Source organism: Ovis canadensis, chromosome 6, assembly GCF_042477335.2.
Source record: "Ovis canadensis isolate MfBH-ARS-UI-01 breed Bighorn chromosome 6, ARS-UI_OviCan_v2, whole genome shotgun sequence".
Classification (NCBI taxonomy): Eukaryota; Metazoa; Chordata; class Mammalia; order Artiodactyla; family Bovidae; genus Ovis; species Ovis canadensis.
Genome location: NC_091250.1, coordinates 60822704 through 60848388, shown reverse-complemented (window position 1 = coordinate 60848388; position 25685 = coordinate 60822704). Strand labels below are relative to the sequence as shown.

Here is a 25685-nt window from a genome sequence, read left to right as displayed (position 1 = left end):
AATAATAAGGGTGACCAGAAAATCTGGCCAAAGGGAATCTACTTGCCATTATCCATCAGTGTCTATGAGTCAAGTTGTACATGGAATGGGCCAGTTTTAGGCTGAGAAGAGCCCATGTTTGCCCACAGAAAAGAACATAACCAAAGAAACAGAAATGGCTTCACCATGTAACTCAACTTTTGCACTTCTTCACTGGAATCTGTTGATATCTGTCTCTTGTTTTCAGATTGCTGAATTCTAACTCATTCACAGTCATCCGGGATGATGCTTTTGCTGGACTCTTTCATCTCGAATACCTGTAAGTTTTGTGCTTTGTCTATGTGCTGAGTAATTGGTATGTCAGTGGAATGGCTGTATTGCTTTCCAAGCTGGAACAGCTTCTCTTAGAGAGCTTGGGGGTGGGGGAGAAAATGCAAAAAAAATACCCCATTCTCTTTTCAGCACTGACCTTTTATAGTTTATTTGTGTATGAACATGCTGGGACAGGAGGAGGTTGGAGAAAAAGAGGGGGAAAGGGAACAAAGAAGGAAAGATATTCATTCACTCTCTGCTGACATTTAATTTGTCATGTTGTAAGCACAATTGGAAATTGCATTGGGTATTTTTACCTCTCAAAACTAGGCGTGGATTTGCTGATCAGCCAGAAATATAGCTGAAGGATTCCGGGGGTTACATATTTGTAAGAAAGTCTCCCTCTTTGGGGCTACAACTTCATGTTTTTAATTCAACTGTCCTGTATCCCATTTGCAGTACCCCCGGTGAGCTGCTGCTGGAGTCTAATTTTATTTTTGCTCCTTTAAAATCAAGGTTATTTTTCCCTTTTCAGATGTGTAGTTATCCCCTCACCAGCAAGTAGCTCTGCCCTCCCTCTGATTTTCCCTTTAAGTTCTCCCATCCTTGTCTTTTGCCATTTTGTAATAATATTAATCCAGCTATCAGATGGGATTTCCTCACTTAGTATTCAGAAGGATTTTTAAAACCTTGTCTCTGCCTTCTTATCTGAGATATTTGAATTCTAAGCACATCCTATGTCTAGGAAAGCTCTCTGCTGATTTTCTGTCCCCAGGAAAGATGTCTCTGGAAGAATTCTTTCTCCAGAGGACACATAATACAGGTACTGTTATAATCCCCGATAGTCTAGGTAACCAGGGAAGAGTGGTCAGGCTGAAGCACTAAGTTTAACTAGGTTCTACGGAAGTATATAAACAGTCAATGGAGGTGCTGAGTGAAGAGCAATCTGTTCTCTCTTTCCAGTAGTGTATCTTCCTGTCAAAGTTATTGAGAAGGAAGTTTGCTTCTCAGTTTATACTGAAGTTTATTACTGAATAGACCCCTGATTAAAAAAAAAAAATACCAGATCATTCTCAGTGTACGAATCAAGAACTGTTTCACTAACTAATGACATCACAGTGCAAAAAGCCTCTCCCTGGGACTATCTCATCAGAGCCCCTCTTATACTTGAAGAAATGTGAGGCCGTAAACTGAAATTTAGTTCTCTGTGGCCCTAGGGAATAGTCCCAGTGCATTCACTTTAGGTATTTCCCACAAAGACTTTAAAGCACGGCTGGAGTTTTTATTGTGAGATCCTATGTGCAAGCTCTAAGACATTTAAGCACTGAGAAAGAAGTTTGGTCTGTGCTCAACTTCCTTATACTTTCTATTTCCAGTGACCTAGAGATCTAGAGAGTATCTCTGTCTTTGTTGCCCATGTGTTCAGAGGTGACGCTGTGCAGGACATCATGAACTCAAGCTTGTTGGAGTGAGTGAGTGAGTGAAAGTCTCTCAGTCATGTCCGACTCTTTGCAACCCCATGGACTATACAGTCCATGGAATTCTCCTGGCCAGAATATTGGAGTGTGTAGCCTTTCCCTTCTCCAGGGGATCTTCCCAACTCAGGGATCAAACCCAGGTCTCTTGCATTGCAGGCAGATTCTGTACCAGCTGAGCCACAAGGGAAGCCCAAGCTTGTTGGAAGTTTAATTGAATTCTCCCTGGGCAAAGACTTCAATGTGTGCATAAAAACTCAGTCACTTCCGTTGTGTCTGTTTCTATGCAACCATATGGACTGTAGCCCACCAGGCTCCTCTGCCCATGAGATTCTCCAGGCAAGAATACTAGAGTGGGTTGCCATGCCCTCCTCCAGGGGATCCTTCCAACCCAGGGATTGAACCCATGTCTCTTGTGTCGCCTGCCATTGGCAGTCAGGTTCTTTACCCATTCAGCCACCTGTGAAGCCCAAAGGCTTCAATATGGAGGTGTAAAACAGAGGGCTGTGTTCAAGGGACAATGATATAAAGAAAAATATTAATAGCCAGGTGCTGTGAAATGTAAGAAGGTTGGAGGGAGAAAGAGGTCTGGAAGCGTTCCAATCTTGTGGAATTTGAGAATCTCTTGCCGTGGTCTTGGAGAAGGAAATGGCAATCCATTCCAGTACTCTTGCCTGGAAAATCCCGCAGACAGAGGATCCTGGTAGACTATAGCCCATGGGGTCGCAGAGTTGGACACGACTGAGAGACATCACTTTCCTTTCCTTTCCTTTGCCTTTGTCTAGGCCTTTCTTCTTTCTCCCCCAAAGTGTTTCTACTCATGCTGCTGACTGTGACTTTGAGGACTTCCACGCTGCTTCTGGAAGGAATGCAAAAAGCGTATCTGTGTGCATGCACTCTTGCGCACATATCCGGTCCCCACTTGGAATCTGGTGTCGCTGGCCGAGCCTTTGGACGTTAATTTCTGGAATTCATAAGTGCTTTTAGATTCCATTCTGAAAGCACCCCAGTATCTTTTTTTTTTAGGTATTAAGCACAGAAAATTCAGTTTAATTATATGGATTTTCTTCTTAGGTTCATTGAAGGGAACAAAATAGAAACAATTTCAAGAAACGCCTTCCGTGGCCTCCGTGACCTGACTCATCTGTAAGTCCTGTGAAAAGTGTTGTGATTTCTTTAATGTGTAGAATGAGGGTCACTTCCTGGTGCTTCTCTCCTTTTTAAACATTTTTATTTTATATTGGGGTATAGTTGATTTACAATGTTGTGTTAGTTTCAGGTGTACAGCCAAATGATTCAGTTATACATATACATATATCCCTTTTTCAAATTCTTTCCCCATGTAGGTTATTACAGAGTGCTGAGTAGAGTTCCCAGTGCCTCTCTTTCTTGGCTGTTTTGTCCATATTGTAATATCCACTGAAGGAAATTCATTTCTAGATTGCCCGAGAGGTTTCTATATTGTCAGTCAGCCACCATCCCATCATAAGCACTCATACGCTTGGCTTTCTTATCTTCTCCATCCTCCTGAATCACCATTATGGTTCACATGACTGCCTGTGAAATCAGGGAGTGATGGGAGTGATGGAGGAGGTGGAAAGGAAAGAAGCATGTACTGTATTGCATACCTACTCTGTGCTTAGTAAGCTTTTCTTTATCTTTCTCCTTAATCTGGGAGTCCCCATTGTACAGATTTGGGGAACTGAGGCTTACCTAACTCACTGAAGAATGCTGAATGGAAGATCAACATTTGTTGAAGCAGAATAGAGATGTTTTTGTGGTTCCTTTAATTTGAATGCAAATAGCTTTTTCTTTCATGTTGGATTTATCTGTTGCTTAAGCTAAGCTCTCTGGATTCTTTAATAGCTTTCTGGAGAAAAAAATTAAACAAATTGATTTGAATTGGCGTATCAAATGAAATAAGCACACACACACTTAGCAAATTTAGAAAACTGGAGAAGTAGTGGCTGAGCTTATGAAAATGTGAACATCGTCTTTGTCTTGGTAGGAGCAATTTCACAGCCAGGAACCAGTCATATTTGCATACTAGAAACTTTGTGTTTGAGTAGGATAACATACCCCATTTCCATAGTGAGCTTGTCTATGGTCAAAAAAACAAAGGGGGGAAATTGAAGGGCTTTGAGCAAGAGTATTAGGCAAGGGTGGCAGTACCTCCCGTATGTGAACTCTAACTGATAAAGCATCTAGAGAGATAATCTTTTATGTCAGACCCTGATAGAGGCAAAGGTATCTGTCAGTAGGCTCAGCGAGCACTTGATTCTGGAGTCCTACCAATCAAAAGTCTTGCCTGAGTCACAGTTTGTAGAGGAAGGAGATGAGGGAGCGGGAATGGGAGGTCCAAACAGCACAGCCGATCCTGGACAGCATCAAACTCTTGTTGGCATTATTTCTCTGTGAGTTCTTTCTTTCCTATAAAAGTGTTAATTGTTTTTTCAGATTCAGCCTAGATGCCCAATCCCCACATTCTTGCAGAGGCCAAGACAGTGGGCTTTGAGTTACACAGATTTAAGTGCAAATCTCAAGGATGCCATTTGTTAATATTATTTAACCCTTTTTGAGCCTCATTTTCCTCATCCTTGAAAATGGGGATGATTATACTGAACTCATAAAATAGCTGCATATGGTGGGTTAATGCTTGTTTGCAAAGCATCCGGCCCATTATCCATGGTAAATGCCTAAGATCTGGTTGGCGTTATCATCGTCTTCCTCCTCCACAGCAGAGCATCATCATTCCCTCCACCCGCTCATGAAGAAGTCTCAGTTTTCTCCAATGGCTGCTGAGTAGCCTTGGCAGTTTGGGTGGCTAGACAGGGTCTTTGGTAAGACAGCTGTGGATGTCTGGAGAGGAACAGCTGTGGCCAGACAAATCCACTTCCCAAAAGTCAGGAATGAGGGGCTTTGTTTCTGAGCAAAGGCTCTGGGCAGATTCTGCACCTAAAGCAAAGCCAGTGTGACAGGTTGACTTTGCCCAGATGTCAGCTTTCATTGAACCAACTGGCTGTGGGTCCCTGATCTGAAAACAGGTGTGAATATGCAGGTATTGTTCATATATATTTGCATATTTTTGTGTATGTGGGCCCTTGGGTCCATGTACTTCTACTCATGGGTGCACATGACTGTGTGTGTGCTTGTGCATTTGCACATACAACCATATGCTGTGTTACCCATATGTGTGCAAGAGGCACCTCCTTGTCTGTGTGACACGCAGGGCCACACACAGAGGAAACAAAGGAGTCTTTTGTTTGGGTCCAGAGTGCATCTGATGTATTAGAGGAGATGTATATTCATCTGGCATGTGTTACCATCCTCCAGTCAAGCCTACAGAGCACCCTCTCCCCGGCTCTCCAGACTGATTTCCCTGAATATGCCCACAATACTGGGCTCTCCTGAGCACACCCAGTTCACCCCCATAACCAACCTTTCCCTTACATCATTTCCCTTGCCCAGGAGATGGTTTCTTCTGCCCACAGTCTTCTGGAATCTGCCTTTTCCTCCACAGTCCAGATTAAGTTCTGTCTTTTCCCTGGAGCCAGTCCTGATCCGCCCTCCTCCCTTCTTGTAGCCTGCCCTGCTGACTCCACACAACCAGCTCTTGGCTGTAGACAGTGGCCAAATTGGTCGATGCCATTTTCACGGATGCTAGTTTCGTCTCTGAGCTGTGTTGAAAGCTCCCTGAGGGCAGGGTTCCTACAGCTCTCCCATTAGCTCTACTCCTCGCCAGCATCTCACATGGGGCTAAACCAGCAGGATGTTCTTTCTGACTCACTGGCAGACCAATGAGTTACTAAGCTGAGTTTTCCTTATATGCTCTATCTACTGCAGTGTGAGTCTTATGACTTTTAAAGTTGACTCCTCTAAGGCTGGAGATGTATGTAGTAATAAAAAACTTTTCCTATGCTGTTCAGGGTTTCCCAGGTGGTGTCGTGGTAAAGAATCCACCTGCCAATGCAGGAGGAGTGAGTTAGATCCCTGAGTTGGGAAGATTCCCTGGAGTAGGAAATGGCCACCCACTCCAGTATTCTTGCCTGGAAACTCCATGGACAGTGGAGCCTGGTGGGTTACAAAGAGTCGGACATGGCCGAGTGTGCACGCAGCGTGAGCGAAGCAGCAAACACTGTCTAAAGAAGATGCTGATCCCCAGCCCACCCCATCCTCTTTTTTTGTGTGTGAACTGGTAAGCAAAGAGAACACATCAGCTCACTAAACTTCACTCCTGTGCTTAAGGAAGTGACTATCTGAAATTTGCTTGTTTAAGTACCTGCTTTTTATCTTTTATGAACTTTTCTAACACCTGCAGACTCACGTTCATACACAAAGAAACATAGATCAGGTTTCAAAGCATTGAAGGAATAGTGCCAATCTGTAACTAAAATCTGGGACATTTGTTTTTCCACAAAGCCCAAGGGACCAGTTTGCTGTTAAGTAGTTTTAGAAATGAAGTAAGTGCCATGAATTTATAGACAAAATGAAGTGGAAAGTGAGATGTTATGCACTGAGTCTAGGGGTGTGGGGAGGTGGTGGTGGATAATCCATCTAAATAATTCAGCTTTCTGAAATCTAAATTGAACATTTAGAACAGTTTCTTTTATTTTGGCCTTGATGACTCCATATATGCTTGTCACTTCAATCCAGTGAATTTCAATTCACTAAAAATATTTAGCTAAACTAGTAACCTTTAATTAACTAAAAAATAGTGCTTTACTTAAAAAAAAGTGACTAGCAACCAGAAAAAAATAAAAACAACTATCTCCTTTTTAAATTTCAAAAAGCAGCTTCTAGAGAACGTTCAGTCTGACTACAGTCCGAAGTCTGTAATCTACAGTCTGTAGTTTCAATTCCAATTTATCATCTGTCCAACCTATTTCCAGCATCTTTAAAAATGTACAAATAAATCATTTAGGAAAGAAATGTAAAATGATACGTGAAATTGTATTTTAGTCCATTTGTGGTTACCTGGATGAGAAAGGACATAATTCAGAAACTATAGGTCTCCCTGTATTCTGTTGGTATCACGCAGTAAGAATGTTTGGATTAAAAATGGGCACAAAGCTTTCTATCCTAGCTGACTCTAAGGAAGAACACTCTTTCATTCCCACTTCTTGGATGGGTCATTAGAATGCTATAAAAGACTGATTTCATATATATTTTTAAAGAGGGTGATGCTCAATTCCCTACGTGTTGATTATCATTTATATGTTTTCTGTTTGTACTCCAGTGTGTAGAGGAAAATAAAAGTAAGAGTGTTTTGGCTGACTCACTCAGGGCACGAGGCCTGGGGGAAATCAGACTTGATGTACATCGTTTCAACACCTAACATCTTTCTACGTCAGCAGCCCAGCAACATGGACATTCATCTTCAGCAGGATGATGGCAGGGCACTGCATAATCCTAAATCATCAGAGAAAGAGTTGATAATATTCGTTCAAATCTACTTCTTGAAGATGGGGGCTATGTTATAGAGAGACATTATAGAAAGTTCTTCAACTCGAAGAACAAAAATGCAGAATGGTTTCATTAATGAGAAAATGAGATTGATCTCAATCAGTCATTCCCTAAACATTGTGGTTCACTGAGATTTTGTATTATCATTAAGGTTAGAGCGGAGATTCTTTATGTAAAAGAGTATTTACTGAGTCCTTTTTTTTTTTAGTCACAAGTAATAAATTTCACTTGGATGCCCTACTGGGGAACTTCTTGGGATAAGACTGAACATCTGTTTTGTTTTTTAATCATTCTCATTTGGTGTTTAAACCATTCATTGAGAGAGACGTACTGAGTACCCACTGTGTACCACTGTGCTAGATGCAAGGGATACAGATGTGGACAGACAAAAACCTCTCATCTCATGTAGCTTATGTTTAGGGAGAATACACAGACAATAAACAAATAGATAATATATAGTGTTTGCTAAGTGCTGGTTGTGCAATGAAGATCAACAGAGCATGGAAGGGACTTGTGTAGAGATTAGGGAAGGTGGTGAAAGTGGAGGATGGGCCTGGAGAGGGTGCTGGCTGAACCATGTGAGTAACTAGGGGAAGAGCATCAGGCAGATGAACAGCAGGTTCAGAGAGCTTGAGCTGGGAGCATGCCTAGCCTGTGTGAGGAGCAGCAAAGGAACCAGTGTGGGTGATCGGAGTCATTAGGGATCCAGTCCCACGGGTAGGTGGGAATGGAGGTGACTGGCCAATGGAGAGCCTTGGGTGCCATCTAAAGGACTTTGGCTTTTATTCTGAGAAACGTGAGCTGCCAACACGTATATCATATATATCATAAAACATGAGGTTTAACATATATATCAAGAGCTTAATAAATGCTTGTTTTAAAAACAAAATAAACTTATATTGTGTAGTTCAGCGTCTCTGTTATCTTTGTATAACTAAACTAAAATTCTTTATCTTGGTATCAGTGACCAAAGTCAGACATTGAACTACACTGAGGTCTGTTTTAAATCACTTGCATTATTTAAGGGACTTCAGAGTGACTGGGCATAAAGATAATAAACACATTAAATCGTGACTTTCTTGTTCTAGTTCTTTGGCCAACAACCACATAAAAGCACTCCCAAGGGATGTCTTCAGTGATTTAGACTCTTTGATTGAACTGTAAGTAATGAAATTTAAGTTTATGTGTGCTTGTCTTAAAACTCAGTCTCCCTCTATGCTGCGTTTTGTTGTTGTAATAGCTAAAAATCCATGACAAGGCAGCAAACGCTGGGAAACGGCATATAGATGGTACTGTGTTTAATTTTGCCTTGTTAACTGTGCTTAGTAGCATTAGGCCAGTGGTCATTCGGCATGCTGGGTGATAGGGTCCCCCTTTTTCCCCCATCTGCTTTATCTTCTTGTGTTTGTCATCCCTTATTGGACAAAGTTTAATGATATCTTAAAGTATCAGTTGCATTTGTCAGAACTATCTTCCTGTAGTGTCTCGTTTTTGCGTGTGAGGACCCATGCTGGGTGCTATTCTTCACCCTCCCCCATTTCTAGCATGGTGTGGTGACATTTTCAAGAGGATTTGCAGAAATAGTGGTGTGTCAACTCTGAGAACTCTCTGTGTGCTATATGGTTAAAATCAAGGCCACTAAAGAGTGTTTAATGAAGTCAATGAGAAGTAAAGGACATTGGATGCATGAAATAGAAACTTTTTAAAAAATTCCGTTTTGGGGGATTTGTTAAATATGTCAGGATATTAAGAGTTCTGGAGTTTCATATTACTGCCAAAACATTTCTGACATGTCTATTTCTCTGTGTCTGTGTTTGTTTTGTTTTGTTAGAGATTTGAGGGGCAATAAGTTTGAATGTGACTGCAAAGCCAAGTGGTTGTATCTGTGGTTGAAGATGACGAATTCCACCGTTTCTGATGTCCTATGTATCGGTCCACCGGAATATCAGGAAAAGAAGCTGAATGACGTGACCAGCTTTGACTATGAATGCACAACTACAGGTATTCGGAACCTCTGTCATCAAAGTCTGCTATTTAGAACAATCCTTTCTTTAAAAATACCATCAATGGGGAGTTGGAAAATGTAGGGACAAAAGTTTTCTATCAAAATTATTTTAGGGGAAATTAAAGCATTAAAAAAGAAATGAGTTGACGTGGCAGGGAAAATATCTCAGCAGTCTGGAAGGATTTGTATTAATTGCACTGACTTTAATTTTGATTCTTTACGATTTAAAATTTCTCTAAAGCTTTTAAGGCAGGAACTGGTGAGTTTGGCGTGAGAACATTTTCAAGTCAGGCTAGGCTTCATGGAAAGCCAGTGCAGAGATGCCTAAATTACTGTTCTCTTGACTGAATAATATGAAATTTATTTGACACTTAACTGATAAATACCAGACTTTAAAAATCTATGAATCACTCTCGTAGTTCCATGTAAAATGAGATAACTAGGTAAGTCATACATAACCATGGCAGACTGGAAATGCAAGTTAACAACGAGCTATCAAAGCGAAAAATTCACACTGAGGAGACAAAATGTGAAGAAAGTTTGATTATTTTTTCTATGGCCTGCCTCAAGGTTTCAGTTTATACATTTTTAGGTTAAAAGAGAAAATTAAAATACTGTCTCAACTGTCATGTCTTGTAGAAAATAGGAGAGTAGCTCCATATGAAAGCTTAGATGGAGTTTCTACGGCTTTTAAAGCCACATTTTAAAGGAGAGCAGATCAATCCACAGTATGTAACCTGCTTACCAGACTTATAAAAATAAACATTCAGGCTGAGAGTTGATATCTACAAAGCCTCAAGGCATGTCAGTAGGAGCAGCAGGATTGAAAACTCAGAAAATAGTTACAGAAACTCAAAAGACAAAAACTCCAAGAACAAAATGCCACATTTAAACCCTACTGCTATCCCTCGATCAAATAAACAAACAAAAACTCAGAAGTAAAAATTATTTCCAGATATCTTTGTCAATAAGGGACGCCGACAAGTTCTGTCCTTTTCTGAGGGGAAACTTGAAGTCTTATGGAAATGCCCTTGTCTTTCATCGCTGAACAGGGGCTTATTCAGCTGTGTAATTGGCAGGTGCCCTTTAGCCAGCTGAGGCCACTGGGGGTTTATTTATTGTATTGTAGAGTAGCGCAATAAATCAGAGGTCATGGTCAATGACGTTTGCACCAAAAGGTGGCATTGAAGGCCATGCCGTACGAAATGTGAAACCACAGCTCACTGGGGCTCCTTTCTGCCTCTTCTCATTTTTTCTGGAGAGTTTTCTAAACCCCACACTGAAGTGAGCAGCTTTTCGGTTGTTCTCTTCACACCTGGCCCTAGTGTGTGAAAACTGCCAGTCTCAGAGAGAAATAGCTTGGGCTGTAGAGAGCCTTGGAACTTGGGGATCTGTTCCAGACCTAGCATCTCCGGGGTCGCATGAAGTCCTTAACACATTTTGGGCATTCTCTTATACATATTTCTCTTCCCTAACAAGCTTTTTGCTAAAATTTAGAAAGTTAGCACCCCACCCTAGAAGCAAGGAAATGATGATTCTGCCTTTGCACTTGTTTTATCCCCTTAAGGCTCATGAACAAATAAACTCTGGCTCACAGCATCTTCCATCATGAAAAAATGGTGCCAGCAAGCTGTGACCCACCCCCAGATATAGTCCGTTCCTATCTTCTGGTTCAGATCAAGCCTCATCCTCTGGTGCTTTATTTAGGACTGGGGAAGAAATAGGTGAAGAGGGATGGAAGTTGGAAAGTCAAGTCTGAGATTCATGGTACCGGTATTGCATCCTCACATGAGATGGGGGAAGAAGCATATTTTCTCAGTGCCTCGTTTTCCTCTTAGCTCAGGGTTTTAGGAAGGAGTAAATTCTTTAGGTAGATGTCTCACCTTGTTCTTCCCAGGGAGAGGAACGTATGATTACCATCTTGTTCCTAGCGCAGGGGTGTAATTAACACCACAAAGCCACCCCTGGCTGGTTTCAGCTCTCCAGATTAATCACAGTCCCTCCATAACCCTCTGCTTCAAGTCTATTTTTAACCACCTCCAAAATCCCTGTTACCTACTCATGATTCCCCATGTTAGATGGATAATTCACTAAATTCCTTAGAGGGAGTGAATTTTGCATCCTAATTGTCCCGTTAGCTTCCCTATTTCAGGGCTGATGAAAATGCAAAGAGAAATAATGCATTAATGTGCAGTTTCTCTCCCCATAGGATCAGCATCATGTATAATTTATTTCCTGCAAGTGCTATAAATAGCTATGTAAAAATCTGTTGATTCCAGTGGGAGCAAGGCCTAAATTGTCAGAGTCCTACTGACATCATGAACTTAATCCGATGTGAATGGAAGTGGCAGGGCTTCTTGCAGAGAAGGCCATTAATACTTTAACACTAGTAAATTGATGTCATATCAATATGTGGATTGTTTGAGATCTTTCCACAATGAATGTGCTTTTGCTGTCTCTGACAAGTAATGTAAGAGGGGGATAGGGGCAAATGTTTAAATTCTCCAGGTCCCCTCCCCCATCCACACAAGCACACATTCATCAGTCATATTGTCTCACCCGTTTCTTCCCCTTTTTCTTCTCTTCTTTCTTCCTCCCCTTCCTCCTCCCCTTTTTGGTCAGCAGCATCAAAGAGGGAGAAGGAGTCTCCTATTAAGAATTAGATCTATGAGACTTCCCTGGCGGTCCAGTGGTTAAGATTTTGCCTTCCAGTACAGGGGATGCGGGTTCGATCCCTGGTAGGTGGTTAAAATACCACACACCCTCGAGGCCAAAAGACATAAAACAGAAGCAGTATTGTAACAAATTCAATAAAGATTTTAAAAATGGTCCACATTAAAAAAAAAAACTTAAAAAAAAGAATTAGATTTATAATTCAAATGATTTAGGAATCTCTGCCTTGTCAGCTTGGATATAGAAAATATGAAACCAACGTTTTTGGGGAAATCAATGGAAATAGGGCCATTAGAGGCTAGATTTGTAAAATGCTCTCTATATTTTGGCAGCTCTCTTTCTGGAACTTTTTAAAATAAAAAAATGTAAACTTTTGGGTCTGTGCTTTGAACAGCCTGCATTTTTAAGCTCATGAGTGCTCACGTTGCTGGGAATTCAGTGTAGGCAGAGGTCTGTGCATACAAGGAGAGTTGGGGTTATAGCCATCGAGAGTGTTTGTAACCTTGGGCACACTTGGATGAGAAAAGGCAAGCAGAGATGCAAGAGGAAGTGATAGCCTTCTTGGCTGCAATTCAAAGAACACGGCTGTACTCGCTGAGTACTCTTCTACCTCCAAGAAAGGGAACAGACCATGGCTGCTCCTATTCCCTTTCCCAGTGATCAGCCTGTAAACATGGAAACCTCTTGCAGCCCCCAGAGCACTTTCTGACTTTTGCACTGGGACCGCCAGGGCCCACTGGAATGAATCAGGCAAGTTTTCCGATTTTCAGTCTTTGACCAAGCAGCGCTGGTATTTGGGGGATCTTGAGAGAGGAGAGGGAGCCTGGAGCCATGCTGACTCTTCCCTAAGTCTTCACACAGGCAGCTTCTCACTGTCGCTGGGACATGTATAAAAGTCCTGAGTGCAGCCAAGGCTGGGCACTCACACTTACCAGCTCCCTCCTGTTGGGTCTCTGCAGCACCCTTGTGAGATAGAAGTGGCTCTCACTTTATTCCTGGGGAATCTGAAGCTCTTCCCTGAGTTCCTGGAGCAGTAGGTGCAGGCGGGTTAGGAGCCCATCTGTCCCACCTGCCTTGGTGCTTCTGAATGTTTTAGAAGGGGATCACCTCCTCCATTCCTGCCGCCTGTCCCCACAGATCCTTGGCCACCTTTTGCTGTCAGAGGCAGAAGCAGCCTTCTCTCTGCTTCTCCCCCTTTTCTCTACACCTGCAAGTGTCCTTCATTCAGGCCCATCCTCTGCCCCGACATCTTCAGAGTAGGCCGGGGTGAGGTCAGCCCTCCCACACTCGCCAAGTCAGTAGCTCCTGTCCACTTGCAATGAAATGGGCCCCTCCAAACAGGTGACGCGTATGAACACACATCACATGTAAAGCACTGTTCTACATGAGTATGAATCATAACAAATGACGAGGCAACTGAGGCAGGGAAAGGTTGGGTAACTTCCCCGAGGTCACTCAGCAAAAAACCAGATTCATAACTCTGGCGTTTTATCTTAGATGCCATTACAATGGATACTTTCCCCGAGAGATAGCCTAGCAGTGGCCAGAACAGTGGAGGGGACTGCTTCGCGTGTGCTGAGTCTGAGGTCAGCATGTCCACAGCATTGCCCAATCTGTCCCTGCCACTGAGCTTAAGAAGGCAGTATCATTGTCCCCATACTGCAGATAAGTAAACTGAGGCCTTGTAAAGGGAAGTGCACAGCCTGGGAGTTCAAAGGCAGAAGGTGGTTTCAGGTGGTTTGACTGCAGGCACAGTGCTCCTTCCAGTGCCTCCTCTGCCCTTACTCCTCAGCCCCACCTTCTCCTGCCCCTGACGGGCACTGCTTGCCCCAGCCCTGTCCATGCTTCCCACCTCAACACTGGCTCAGCTGCTCTGCCACTGCCCTGCCCCTGGGCCTTCTGCACTGGCCTTCCTTAGTTATTACCTGGTGTCTGCCTTTTCAATGCCTTTCTCATTTGGCATCTTTGTGAGGCTTCTGAGTCAGTTATTTCTTGAATGGTGGCTGTGAGCTTCTGTCATGGGGACCCAGGCCCTTCCTTAGGAAGCCCTTCCGGAGACACACCATGCTGGTTGTGTGTCAGTGGCCAAGAGCACACTCTCTCTGAGCTTCAGCTTCTGGAGCTAAGATTCCTCGAATTTTTCCAAATCTGACCCTGATGTCACTATGAGTAGGCAGGTTTAGTTGCTAAGCTGTGTCCGACTCTTGCAACCCCATGGACTGTAGCCCACCAGGCTCCTCTGTCCGTGGGATTTCCCAAGCAAGAATACTGGAGTGGGTTGCCATTTCCTTTCCAGGGGATCTTTCTGACTCAGGAATTGAACTCGAGTCTCCCCTTGCAGGCAGACTCTTTACTGATTGAGCTACCAGGAGGCCACAAAACTGGAGATTCAATCACCGTGAATAATCACATGTGAACAATAGTGCCTGATTGTGAGTCCAGTGAGTTAGAACTGGTCCCGTGGATTGGACCCATCAGAACAGGCTTGCAGAGGAGATGGGACTTCAGCAGGCATGGAGAAGGATTGCGAGGGGAAGAGGTGGGCAAAGCCAGGCTTTTCTCATAGGAATGACTTTCCTAAACCAGACATCCACCCTCATTTTATTCTGGGCGCTTTTAGCCTGCCAAGAAGCAGTGAACCCTAAAATATTTCTGGCCAGAGAAATAAACTCTTATGAGTGTTTTGGGGTTTTTTTAAATTATTTTTTTCTTTACTAGTTCTCCGGCTACCGCACACACTAACTATTCTTGCATCCAATGGCATGTTAACCCCGTTTCTTGGTGAAACTGTACATTCCTACCAAGATTTCACACAGTGAGTCATTGTAGCTCAGGGGAGCGATACAGATGACGGGTATTGACTTACCACTAAATGGAGGAGCAGAGCGTGTGCTCGAATAGGACGGCTTCTATGCTGCTGGAAAATTCAAGATCTCCTGCAGCTGCTGTCTGAGCTGCAGAGCGTTGCCCAGATCCCAGGTACTGCCATACTTAGCACTGTATGAGGCTAGTAATCAGTAAACACACTTAGGTTAACTTCCCCAAACTGTGGGCTTTATAAACCTCCAAGACCTAGGCAGAGAGTTCAGTTGGGTTTCCTTTTTGGAAGTTAACTTTCACTTTTTTTTTTTTTTTATTACTGGGGCTATTCTGAGTGAGCTAAAAATACAGCATCTCCCAAATGAATTTAACCACAGCATCCCTTCTTCACAGAGTGAATTTCATGGTAATTTCAGGAATGTTACTCTGCGGCATCCTTGCTATCCTGTCTTTCTGAAAGCCAGGTCTCACCAAATTTGTTTAAAACTTTGAGATACTCTAGCCAAACTCATGAGCTATTTATCTCAAGGAAGCTGTATAAGAAGCTGTGAGTTCAATCTGCTAATCCCGTGCAAGCCAGAACCCTCAGGACTCTCTCAGACTGAAACACGCTGGGATGTGTGGTGTTCTCTCCCACCCTCCCTCCTCCCCAGTCCTCTTTGGAATCAATGAGAGAAAAGATAAAAGGGGTAGGGGTAGCGGTCCATAATTCCCACAGGAGATCTCATGGGGACTTTTTTTTTTTTAAACACGCATTCCCAGATTTTGTTGTTCATCAGACTCTGCCCTACCAGTCAGTTTCAGTGGACACGTTCAACTCCAAGAATGACGTGTACGTGGCCATCGCTCAGCCTAGCATGGAGAACTGCATGGTGCTGGAATGGGACCACATCGAAATGAATTTCCGGAGCTATGACAACATTACAGGTGTGTTGTGGCTTTGACTGGATGTACTGACCTCATTTCAGAGTAGTCTAAAACCCGGGAGAGAAGAAATGTTCTTTGTCATCCTGAGAGGGAGCTTGGCTCTCCAGCTTGGTTTGATTTGGGAACACTTTCCAGCCTGCCCACTTCTCTCCAACTCTTTCTGGATGTGGTGAGTTATGATGCAAACAGAAGGCTCTGGTGGTGATTCTGCTTACTGTTGGTGATCCTTCTGTAAAGGGAGAGGGTGGTGGGGGGCCTGTGGTGGGAAGCACTTCCCTGAAATGGGGAGAAGTCACTTCTGGAATCCGCTGATCCTGAATAGTCGTGACAGCCTAACACTGCACCAGCTTTCTAGCAGCTCTATGCATCCTAGAATGTTAATACATGTACACATGTACACACACATTCTCATGCACACATGTACGGACACACACACAACACACAGACACACACTCTATAGCTGTTTCTACTGCCCCCTGGCCAGGCCCTGGTGACCACTGCTTCGTTTCAGTGTGTGCGTGCTAAGTTACTTCAGTTGTCTCCAACTCTTTGTTACCCTATGGAATATAGCATTCCAGGCTCCACAGTCCATGGGATTCTCCAGGCAAGAATACTGGAGTGGGTTGCCATGCCCTCCTCCAGGGGATCTTCCCAACGCAGAGATCAAACCCAGAGATCTTTTATGTCTCTTGCTTTAGCAGGCGAGTTCCACCTGGGAAGCCCTTCCTTTTAGTAAATAGATACAAAATAAGCATAAATGGCTCCCTTAGTTCAAACCTTTGGGATAAGACTCGGTTGTTCATTCAGTGCTGTCATTGTATCCCAGCGTCTTAGAGCTACGAAAAATGGACCATCTACTTGCTTTTTAAATAAGTGGATAAAGTCAAAATAATCTTTCCAAGATTTCTTTATTGAAATGCAGTCTGATCATAATACTGACTTTACAAACAGCACCGTTAACTGTGGCCCCATGTGAGGGTTTTTTTCTATGATTCTTGGTCTGATTTTAGCAGCATCTTGCTGCTGCAGAGGGGGCATGTCCAGGTAGCATTTCGGGGTCCAGAGGCTCCTAGGAACCTCTCAGGCCTAAGGTGGCCTTGCCGCAGGTGCAGGGATGCAGGGAGCGAGACGCTCACCATTGGAGGCAGAGGCTGCTAATGAGCCTGATCTGGCGAAAGGTCTGTGAGACGTACATCTCGATGCTCCAAGATGCCATCTGGCCTCCCAGTGCTGAGCCCACATTTCTGGGGAGCAGCCTTACTCACTCCAAGCGCAGACTCAGCACAGGTGAGTGCTGCGGTTCACAGTGCAGCGCAGGATGGAGGATGGAGGGAAGCCCAGGCCTCAAGACCCTAAAGCCGGTCCATGTTAGAGGAAAAAGGAGGGTGAGAGAGGGACTCGCTTTGCTACCTGCAAGGTTTTTTGCTTGTGTCTTTTCTCTGACCTGGAAGATCGGTGAGGTTAAGTGAACCAGCCCCTCTGCCTTCTCTCCTGCCTCCCCCCTGAGGAAGTAGGAGCAGAGTGAAGTCACGCCTTGAAGCAAGGAGTTCTGATGCCAGTGCTTCCTGCTGGCCCTGGCTGTGGGCTTAGGGGGATCCAGGCACTGGTTAGTCTCGTTGGAATTCACAATAGCTATTTGAGGCGTTACTGCAGGTCCCCTGCCCATAGGTGGAGGACAAGCACCATTAGTTCAAAAGAGAGGAGGTGTATAAAGAACTCAGGTTTTGAAAACCTATGAATGTGGGTTCTACTCCTGACTCTGCTATGTGCTAGGAAGTAGCTGTGGCCTCTGAGCCTCAGCTTTCTCATCTGTGAAATAGGCAGGAGATTTGCCTTACTTGGATGTGAGGACTGGATAAGTGCAGGCACAGTACAGACAGTTCTTACTGCCGACTTCCTTCTCACCTTTATGAATGAAGAGATGGAGGCTCGGGTATGTTGAGCCACTCTGCTGTCACTTCCAAGGCAGAGCCCAGGGTTCGTCACTGCTCATCCCACCCTTTCCCTCTCCCATTTGACCTTGGTGGGAAGCAACAGCACTGCCCTCCATGTGCCCTTCCTACATACTGCATAGGTCACACCACCAGGTTCTTCAAGCCATTTGTTCACTCAACATTTCTTAAGCACTTACTCTGAGCCAAGCCCAGTCTAGGTGCTGGGGCCATAGCAGTGAACAAGCCACAGGAAAACCTCCACCCTCAAGGAGTTTGTATTATAATGGTGGAGAGAAAAAGAGACAAAAGGCAAATAATTGCCATAATACAAAGCATTAGATGGCAGCATGCTAAGAGGGGAAAAGGCTGCAGGGAGGAAAGATTTGAAGTGCTAGGCGTGGAAGGATTGAAATGTTACATGGAGTGTCTGGTAGAGGCTTCATTAAGGAAGCATCTGAATAAAACCTGTGGGACATGAGGGCTTGATGCACATGGACAGCAGGGGTAGGGGGAGGTGGAGAACATTCCAGACAGAGGGAGGAGCAAGTGCAAATGTCCAGAAGCAGAAGGGTATTTTTCCTGTTTGATGAAAATGCAGGTGGCTGGTTTGGCTTGGGCAGAGTGGTCCAGGGGCCATTGCAGGAGACAAAGTCAAAGAGGGTAAAGAGCTGCTCCTGAGGGCTTTGCAGGTCAAGGACTTGGGTTTTTGCCTGAGTCATGGAAGACTTTGTGCAGCCATCAGCCAGTCTACATGGAAGATCTGGGTGCCTGCTACAGAATGCTAGGTTGTGTCCAGCTGCTGCGTGGAGAGTAGTCTATGTGTGGGGAGGGGACAAAAGTGGAATCCGAGAAAGTAGCTGAAGGGCTGTTGCAAGGGTTCAGGCAGGTGACCTGGCAGAGGCCACAGAGCTGGTGGGTAGGAAGTGGTGAGGGCAGAGTGGGTGAGGCTAGAGCCAGGACTGGAGCTTGCTGGTTTCCAGGGACTCCTTGGCCTCTCAGGGTCGAAGTCTGAATCTTCTGAGAGGTGGCAGCTGGACACAAAGCCCACGGCGATCCTCCTTACAGCCAAGCCCAAGAAATAAACTACAACAGTTCATTAAGCTTTGTGTTTGTTAAGCTTAGGAATACCAACATGACACTGTTTTTTCATAAAACTGGCTCTGGATCTTTCTAACTGGTGACTTTGGGTGAGTTTTAACGTCCATGAGCCTCTTTCATCTGTAAAATGGTGATTTCATCAATTCCCATTTCATCTGTAAAGTGGTATCATAGTGTTGGGCCCATGGGAATTTAACTGGGTAGCTTATGTAACACTTAGCATGTGGCCTGGCATATAGTAAATTCTTAACAATTGGGATATCAGTTGAGGATAAAAAATAAACACGTGATTCTCCTTCCTTGCTGCCACCACTAGGGAGATCCACCAGCTTCAGATATTTTACTTTTCTTAATTTATGAAAGCACACAGAATTCATACAACAGGGTCCCAACACACCTTTCTAAACACATATTGGCAATTTTCTGTCAATGCTTTCTGATCATATCTTACAATTCAGCCACCTCACTTTCTTTTGTTTCTCCCTTTACCTGGATTTCCAGGCTCAAATGCAGCCTCCTACAGGAAGCATTCCTTGATTACCTTATTGGAATGATTTATCTGTTCTCTCTGCTCTCTTAATACATGAATTTCCCTTGAACACAAATAACATTCACTGTCACATAATTTTTCACTTAGAGGAAGGCAGCTCATATTTATGTGCTTAGTGATTCATAAATCATTTCTTACCTCAATCACACAGCCTCATAGTGTGTACTATTGTCTGTATTTTATAGTGAAAAAAAAAACAACCACCAGAAGCAGCTCTCCTTCCCCCATAGACCCTAACTCTTTGACTTCAGTAAAAATGTCTCTACAACTTTCCAAGTGTAGGAATGCCAGGACCAGCAGAGAATGGCCTGAGGGAGGCATGGGAGAAGGATGGTTACAGAAGCAAGGAGATCAGTCGTTCTTTGGAGGAAGGAGTGTGACTCGCTAGAATTCAGCCTGGTGTGAAGAAAAGCTCTGTAGCTCACACAAGCTAGGCATACGACAAGTGGATGAGCCAGGGCACAGCCCTGAGCCACTTGCCTTAAACCAGACCAAGGCAAATGTGGACCGTTCTCCCCTCTCAGGGCCGTGCAGGCCTCATTTATCATCTTGTTTGATCACAGGGTGATCCCAGAGTCAGCAAGGGCTGGGTAGGCTTGTCTCCATTCATGCCTGGCAAGTCTGGGGCTCCAAGGAATGGGAGGGACACATGCTTCCTCTTCTGTGGCCCTGCTGGGCATCATGCAAAAGGGACATCTGTCTTCTAGTAGGAGAGGGAGACCCAGGATCATGACTCCCATCCCCAGCTTTGCACCTTACATCTTGTTCTTTCTACATATCTTCTCAACTCTCCTGTTTTGGGTTAATTTCATTTGCCTTCTGATTTCTGTAGACTAAATATGTTGCAGCATCTCTCCTCCTAGATTAAAATACACACACACACACACACACACATACACACACACAAGATTTCTGCTGCTGTTGCAACTCCATTGCTACAACTTCATAAGCTACCCCTGGACAGAGGTATTATGGAGCATCTCTAAGAAAGGAATTCTTTCCGTCTCACATGGCCCCCTGCTGAGGCCCCAGAGCAGGGACCTCCATAGCTAAGGCCTCAGGGGAACAAGGAGCATGCACCTCAGTTAGCCTTGGCAGGTGGGAGTCAGAAGTTTCTGAGAAGCGGTTTAGTAGTTTAAACTCAGAAGTCTTAAAAATGTGCACAGCATCTGCCCTGCAATCTCTCCACTGCCAGATGGTTTTCAAAAGCAGATTTCCCTACAGGGAAACATAGTATTTACAATAATGAAAACCTGAAAATAACTACAGTGTCCAGCAGTAGGGGATTGAATGAGTGAAGTCGCTCAGTCGTGTCCGACTCTTTGCAACCCCATAGACTGTAGCCTACCAGGCTCCTCTGTTCATGGGATTTTCTAGGCAATAGTACTGGAGTGGGTTGCCATTGATTAGTTAAGTAAAATATGGTGTCTCCATGCAATGGAATATTATGTAGTGTTAAAATCAAGTTGTAGAAGATGCAATAACATGGGAAAATGTTCACAACATAATGGCCAAGGGGAAAAAGTAGCCTATAAAAAGTCTGTGGATACTGTAAGTGTATATCTATTTTTTCCCCATTTCTTTTCTTTTTAATTTACTTTTTTATTGAAGGATAATTGATTTACAGAATTTTGTTTTCTGTCAACCCTCAACATGAATCAACCATAGGTGTACATATATCCCCTCCCTTTTGAACCTCCCTTCCACCTCCCTCCCCATCCGATCCCTCTAGGCTGATACAGAGCCCCTGTTTGAGTTTCCTGAGCCATACAGCAAATTCCCATTGGCTATCTATTTTACATATGGTAATGTAAGTTTCCATGTTACTCTTTAAAAAGCACCTTTGAGTATTTGCAAAGATTGGCAATTAAAGAACTATATCAAGATATTAAGTGTTATTTCAGCATTTTCAGTTCAAGTGATTTTTTTAAATTTCCTTCTTTGGTACATTGGTAGTGGAGTGTGGACTGGAATGAGACTCCCTGGATTTGAGTCTCAGACTCTACCACATGGTATAATAGCTGTGTGACCTTATAGAAGTTACTGAATTTCTCTGTGCCTTTATAGAATGAGGATCATGGTGATGGTAGTAAGAGTACCACCCTCATAAGACTGTTGTAAGGATTCAGTGGGAATATACTAAGTATATAATAAGCATGTAAAGGACTTAGAATAGTGCCTTTATAAATGTTACCAGTACTTTGGCCACCTCATGCGAAGAGTTGACTCATTGGAAAAGACTTTGATGCTGGGAGGGATTGGGGGCAGGAGGAGAAGGGGACAACTGAGGATGCGATGGCTGGATGGCATCACAGACTCGATGGACGTGGATCTGGGTGAACTCTGGGAGTTGGTGATGGACAGGGAGGCCTGGCATGCTGCGATTCATGGAGTCGCAGAGAGTCGGACACAACTGAGCGACTGAACTGAACTGAAGTGTTACCTATTATTATTTTCAAAATTTGCTTTGATGAACATTAAAAAATTAGTTTTCAACAAAGGAAAGGGACCAGGTTCTTGCTGGGAAGCCAAAGCAATGGAAGAGAAAAGTAAATACGACCCTATAAACCAGTCACCATGTTCCCCCAAAGTTAATACTAAGAATAGAAATTGGATAATTATCCTTGTAATTTACAGACCAAATTCGCTTTGGTCCAAATTGCCTAGGAAATAAGGGGAAAAAAATAACTTTTAATATAATGACCTAGATGGAGGGTCAGTACTATTTGAGATGTGGAGTGCTATTGTTTTCTGGCTAGAATGGGAAGACTGGGGAAACTTTGGGGGAGACTCTGGGTGCAGATGGGGAGAGGATGGTGGCAGCTGACCCAGACAGAGGAGTGATGACTGAAAAGGTTCCCCTTTTCCTGCAAAGTCCTGGTTTGGTGCTGCCAGAGCTGAATCATTCAGATGGTGGCTCATCAGCAGGTATTCCTGCAGCGCCTGCTCTGGGCAGTCGCTGAAGAGTCGCCTCTAAGTCCTGATTCCCAGTGTTTTAACCATCAAGAGAAGAAACCCATTTAATTGCTTCATTCTGACCTGTGGAGCTAGGAATAGCATGCCGACAATTTGTGTCTTAGTGAATTTCCTGAATTATGTACCTGCCTCTAAAGACACCAAAGGCCAAGGTGACCAACACTTACCTATCTCTATGGAGATAGATTTAAACTGTTTTTTTAACTGTGGGAAAATATACGTAATATAAAATTTACCATCTTAACTATGTTTGTGTGCTGTCCAAGGCATGCATCGATCCCCAGAATTCATCTTGAAAAACTGAAACTCGGTGCCTACTAAACTGTAACTCCTCTTTCTCTCCTGCTCTCAGACCCTGGGTACCACCCTTCTGCTTTTTTCTCTCTACTGACTCCTCTAGGGACCTCACATGAATGGAATCAGACACTGTTTGCCTTTTTGTGACCACTTACATCAGTTAGCCTAACGTCTTCAAAGTTCATCCATGACACCGCATGTCAGAATTTCCTTCCTTTTTAAGGTGGTACAATATTCCGTGATGTGTACATACCACACTGTATCTATTCATCCATCAGTGGACACTTGGATTGTCTCCACCTTTTCACTGTTGTGAATGATGCTTCTGTGAACATGGTGTTCTTCAAGACCCTGCTTTCAATTCTTTGGGTCTAAACCCAGAAGTGGAATTCCTGGATCATATGGTAATTCTTTGTTAAGATTTCTGAAAACTGCCATACTTTTTTCCGCAATGGCTACACGTTCACAAGAGTATCAGTTTCACAATGGACAAGCATTTTTTTTAAAAATTTACCTAAAGACTTTATTAGTTACCAATTTTTAAATACCAGTTAGATTTACATAATTATTTATCCTTTTCATCCTCTTGATTAAACTCAAAATATTCTGATTAATATTGTTTAATACAGTTGATTTACCTGAAGAAATTCTTGTTTTATATAGTTTGAAGTGAAGTGAAGTCGCTCAGTTGTGTCCGACTCTTTGCAACCCCTGAGACTACTGTATCGTTTAGATTTACATAAACAAATATTTACTCTGTTCATTGCTGTTTGTTATTTCTCTTAAAAATAATTGAACTATAGTTGGTTTACAATATTGTGTTAGTTTCAGGTATACAGCAAAGTGATTCCATTTTGTATATGTACGTATGTATTTCAGATTATTTTCCATTATAGACTATTGCCAGACAGTGACCATAGTTCTTTGTGCTATACAGTAGGTCCTTGTTGTTTATCTATTTTATATACAGTAGTATGTACCTGATAACCCCATACTCCTAATTTATCCCTCCCTGCTTTCCCCTTTGGTAACCGTAAGTTTGCTGCCTATGTGAGTCTGTTTCTGTTTTGTAAATAAGTTTACTTGTATTATTTTTAGACTTCACGTGGAAGTGGTATCATATAACATTTGTCCTTCTCTGACTCTGGACAAGAGTTTCTCACAGTGGCTGTCCTAACCCCTCTCTCTCCTCTTCTGGAGCACAGGTCAGTCCATCGTGGGCTGCAAGGCCATCCTCATCGAAGATCAGGTCTTTGTGGTGGTGGCTCAGCTCTTCGGCGGCTCTCACATTTACAGATACGACGAGAGCTGGACCAAGTTTGTCAAATTCCAAGACATAGAAGTCTCTCGCATTTCCAAGCCCAACGACATTGAGCTGTTTCAGATCGAGGATGAGACGTTCTTCGTCATCGCCGACAGCTCCAAAGCCGGTCTGTCAACCGTGTATAAATGGAACAGCAAAGGATTCTACTCATACCAGTCCCTGCACGAGTGGTTCAGGGACACGGATGCGGAGTTCGTGGATATAGACGGAAAGTCACACCTGATCCTGTCCAGCCGCTCCCAGGTCCCCATCATCCTCCAGTGGAATAAGAGCTCGAAGAAGTTTGTTCCCCACAGTGACATCCCCAACATGGAGGACGTGCTGGCTGTGAAGAGCTTCCGCGTGCAGAACGGCCTCTACCTGTCCCTCACCCGTTTCATCGGGGACTCCAGGGTCATGAGGTGGAACAGCAAGCAGTTTGTGGAGATCCAGGCTCTCCCGTCCCGGGGGGCCATGACCCTGCAGCCCTTCTCTTTTAAAGAGAATCACTACCTGGCCCTGGGGAGCGACTACACGTTCTCCCAGATATACCAGTGGGATAAAGAGAAGCAGCTCTTCAAAAAATTTAAGGAGATTTATGTGCAGGCGCCTCGTTCCTTCACAGCCGTCTCCACTGACAGGAGAGATTTCTTTTTCGCATCCAGTTTCAAAGGGAAAACAAAGATTTTTGAACACATAGTTGTCGACTTAAGTTTGTGAGGGTGTGATTGGTGAAGTTAAAAGACACGTAGCTTTAGCTCTTACATGAGAGAACTCGGGGGGAGGGGTGGGGGAGGAAAGAAGCGAGGTTCACATCTCCGAAATTGAAAATGCACTAGGGAAATAGAAGTTTGCAAACTTTTAGAACTCATATTTTAATCAGGGATTGCATTTATTGGCTAACTGCATGACACGTCCATTCTCCCACTTAAAAAGACATCCTAAAGCCTGTAATTACTGAGAAAAGAGTACAGCATTAACTCTTACCATCTAGGGAAGTAATAAGCTTTTTTTTTTTTTTTCCTTTTTAACGAGGAAGGAGAAAACTTGATAAGTTGGGACTGCTCTTATAATGAAATAAAAACAAACAAACAAAAAGACCGAACACATTTTGGGCCCTTCTCATTCCATGGTAGCAGTCTATTGGGTAAGAACACTTAAAGTCAGAGACAGCTGAAAAGATTTGCTGATGATCGGTTTAAAATCTGATAACAACTCAGCAGTGCTATTTTGAGCCTTTCCAGTTTCCTGAATCCCCCCTAATAGCAGAGCCTTGATTATTTCATTGGTTCCTTATAGATGGATCTTCATCATGGGTGTGTTAACAAAATAAGGTTTCACATTGCTTTCTCTGCTACAAAGAAAGTATTCTGCTGACACACATACTGGTCTATCACGGCTGTGGGCCCAGAAGTGAGACGAAGGCGACTCCCCCTCTGTGCTTCAAAGCTGACCCCTGCAGTGGCCAGCACAGTCGTGCTCGTTTAATGCTCTCCACGACTTGCGCTTCTCTGGACCCATCCTTTGAGTGCGTGAGTAACCTGCAGACAGGCCAACAACTGAATGGTGCTTTTTATTCTGTCCTAGAGCAATAGAACAGGAATTTTCATCTGATGAGCATTTGGTAGAGTTTTTGAAGTCAGATTTTGTGGAGTCAAAAAGGGTTTTGTACAACTCTCGACGTTCTTTGAAACCTAGAGATGAGTCTGTGATGGATGCATGTTTTGCCCTCTGGGCAACTTAGTATGTCAAGTAATTGAAATACTGCCTACCTCCCTGCCTCTCTGCCTAGCCCCCTGCTCCTGTTCCAGTCCTGCTTGGTCCGTTTGCTGGTACTGCTGCCGCCAGTTCGGTCCTTCTGAAGGTGCTGCTC

The 25685-nt window shown here is 43.7% G+C and overlaps 1 protein-coding gene across 1 annotated transcript in view; it reads left to right on the top strand.

Annotated features, from left to right (window-relative positions):
• The window catches only part of LGI2 (leucine rich repeat LGI family member 2), a 29243-nt gene extending 3823 nt beyond the window's left edge, over positions 1-25420 (top strand). The window contains exons 3-8 of the mRNA XM_069593011.1: positions 227-298; positions 2841-2912; positions 8318-8389; positions 9061-9230; positions 15490-15654; positions 23715-25420. Of these exons, the coding sequence (XP_069449112.1) occupies positions 227-298; positions 2841-2912; positions 8318-8389; positions 9061-9230; positions 15490-15654; positions 23715-24532 (1369 nt within the window). The 3' untranslated portion in view covers positions 24533-25420. The remainder of the gene's footprint in view (positions 1-226; positions 299-2840; positions 2913-8317; positions 8390-9060; positions 9231-15489; positions 15655-23714) is intronic.
• The last annotated feature ends 265 nt before the right edge of the window (positions 25421-25685 follow it).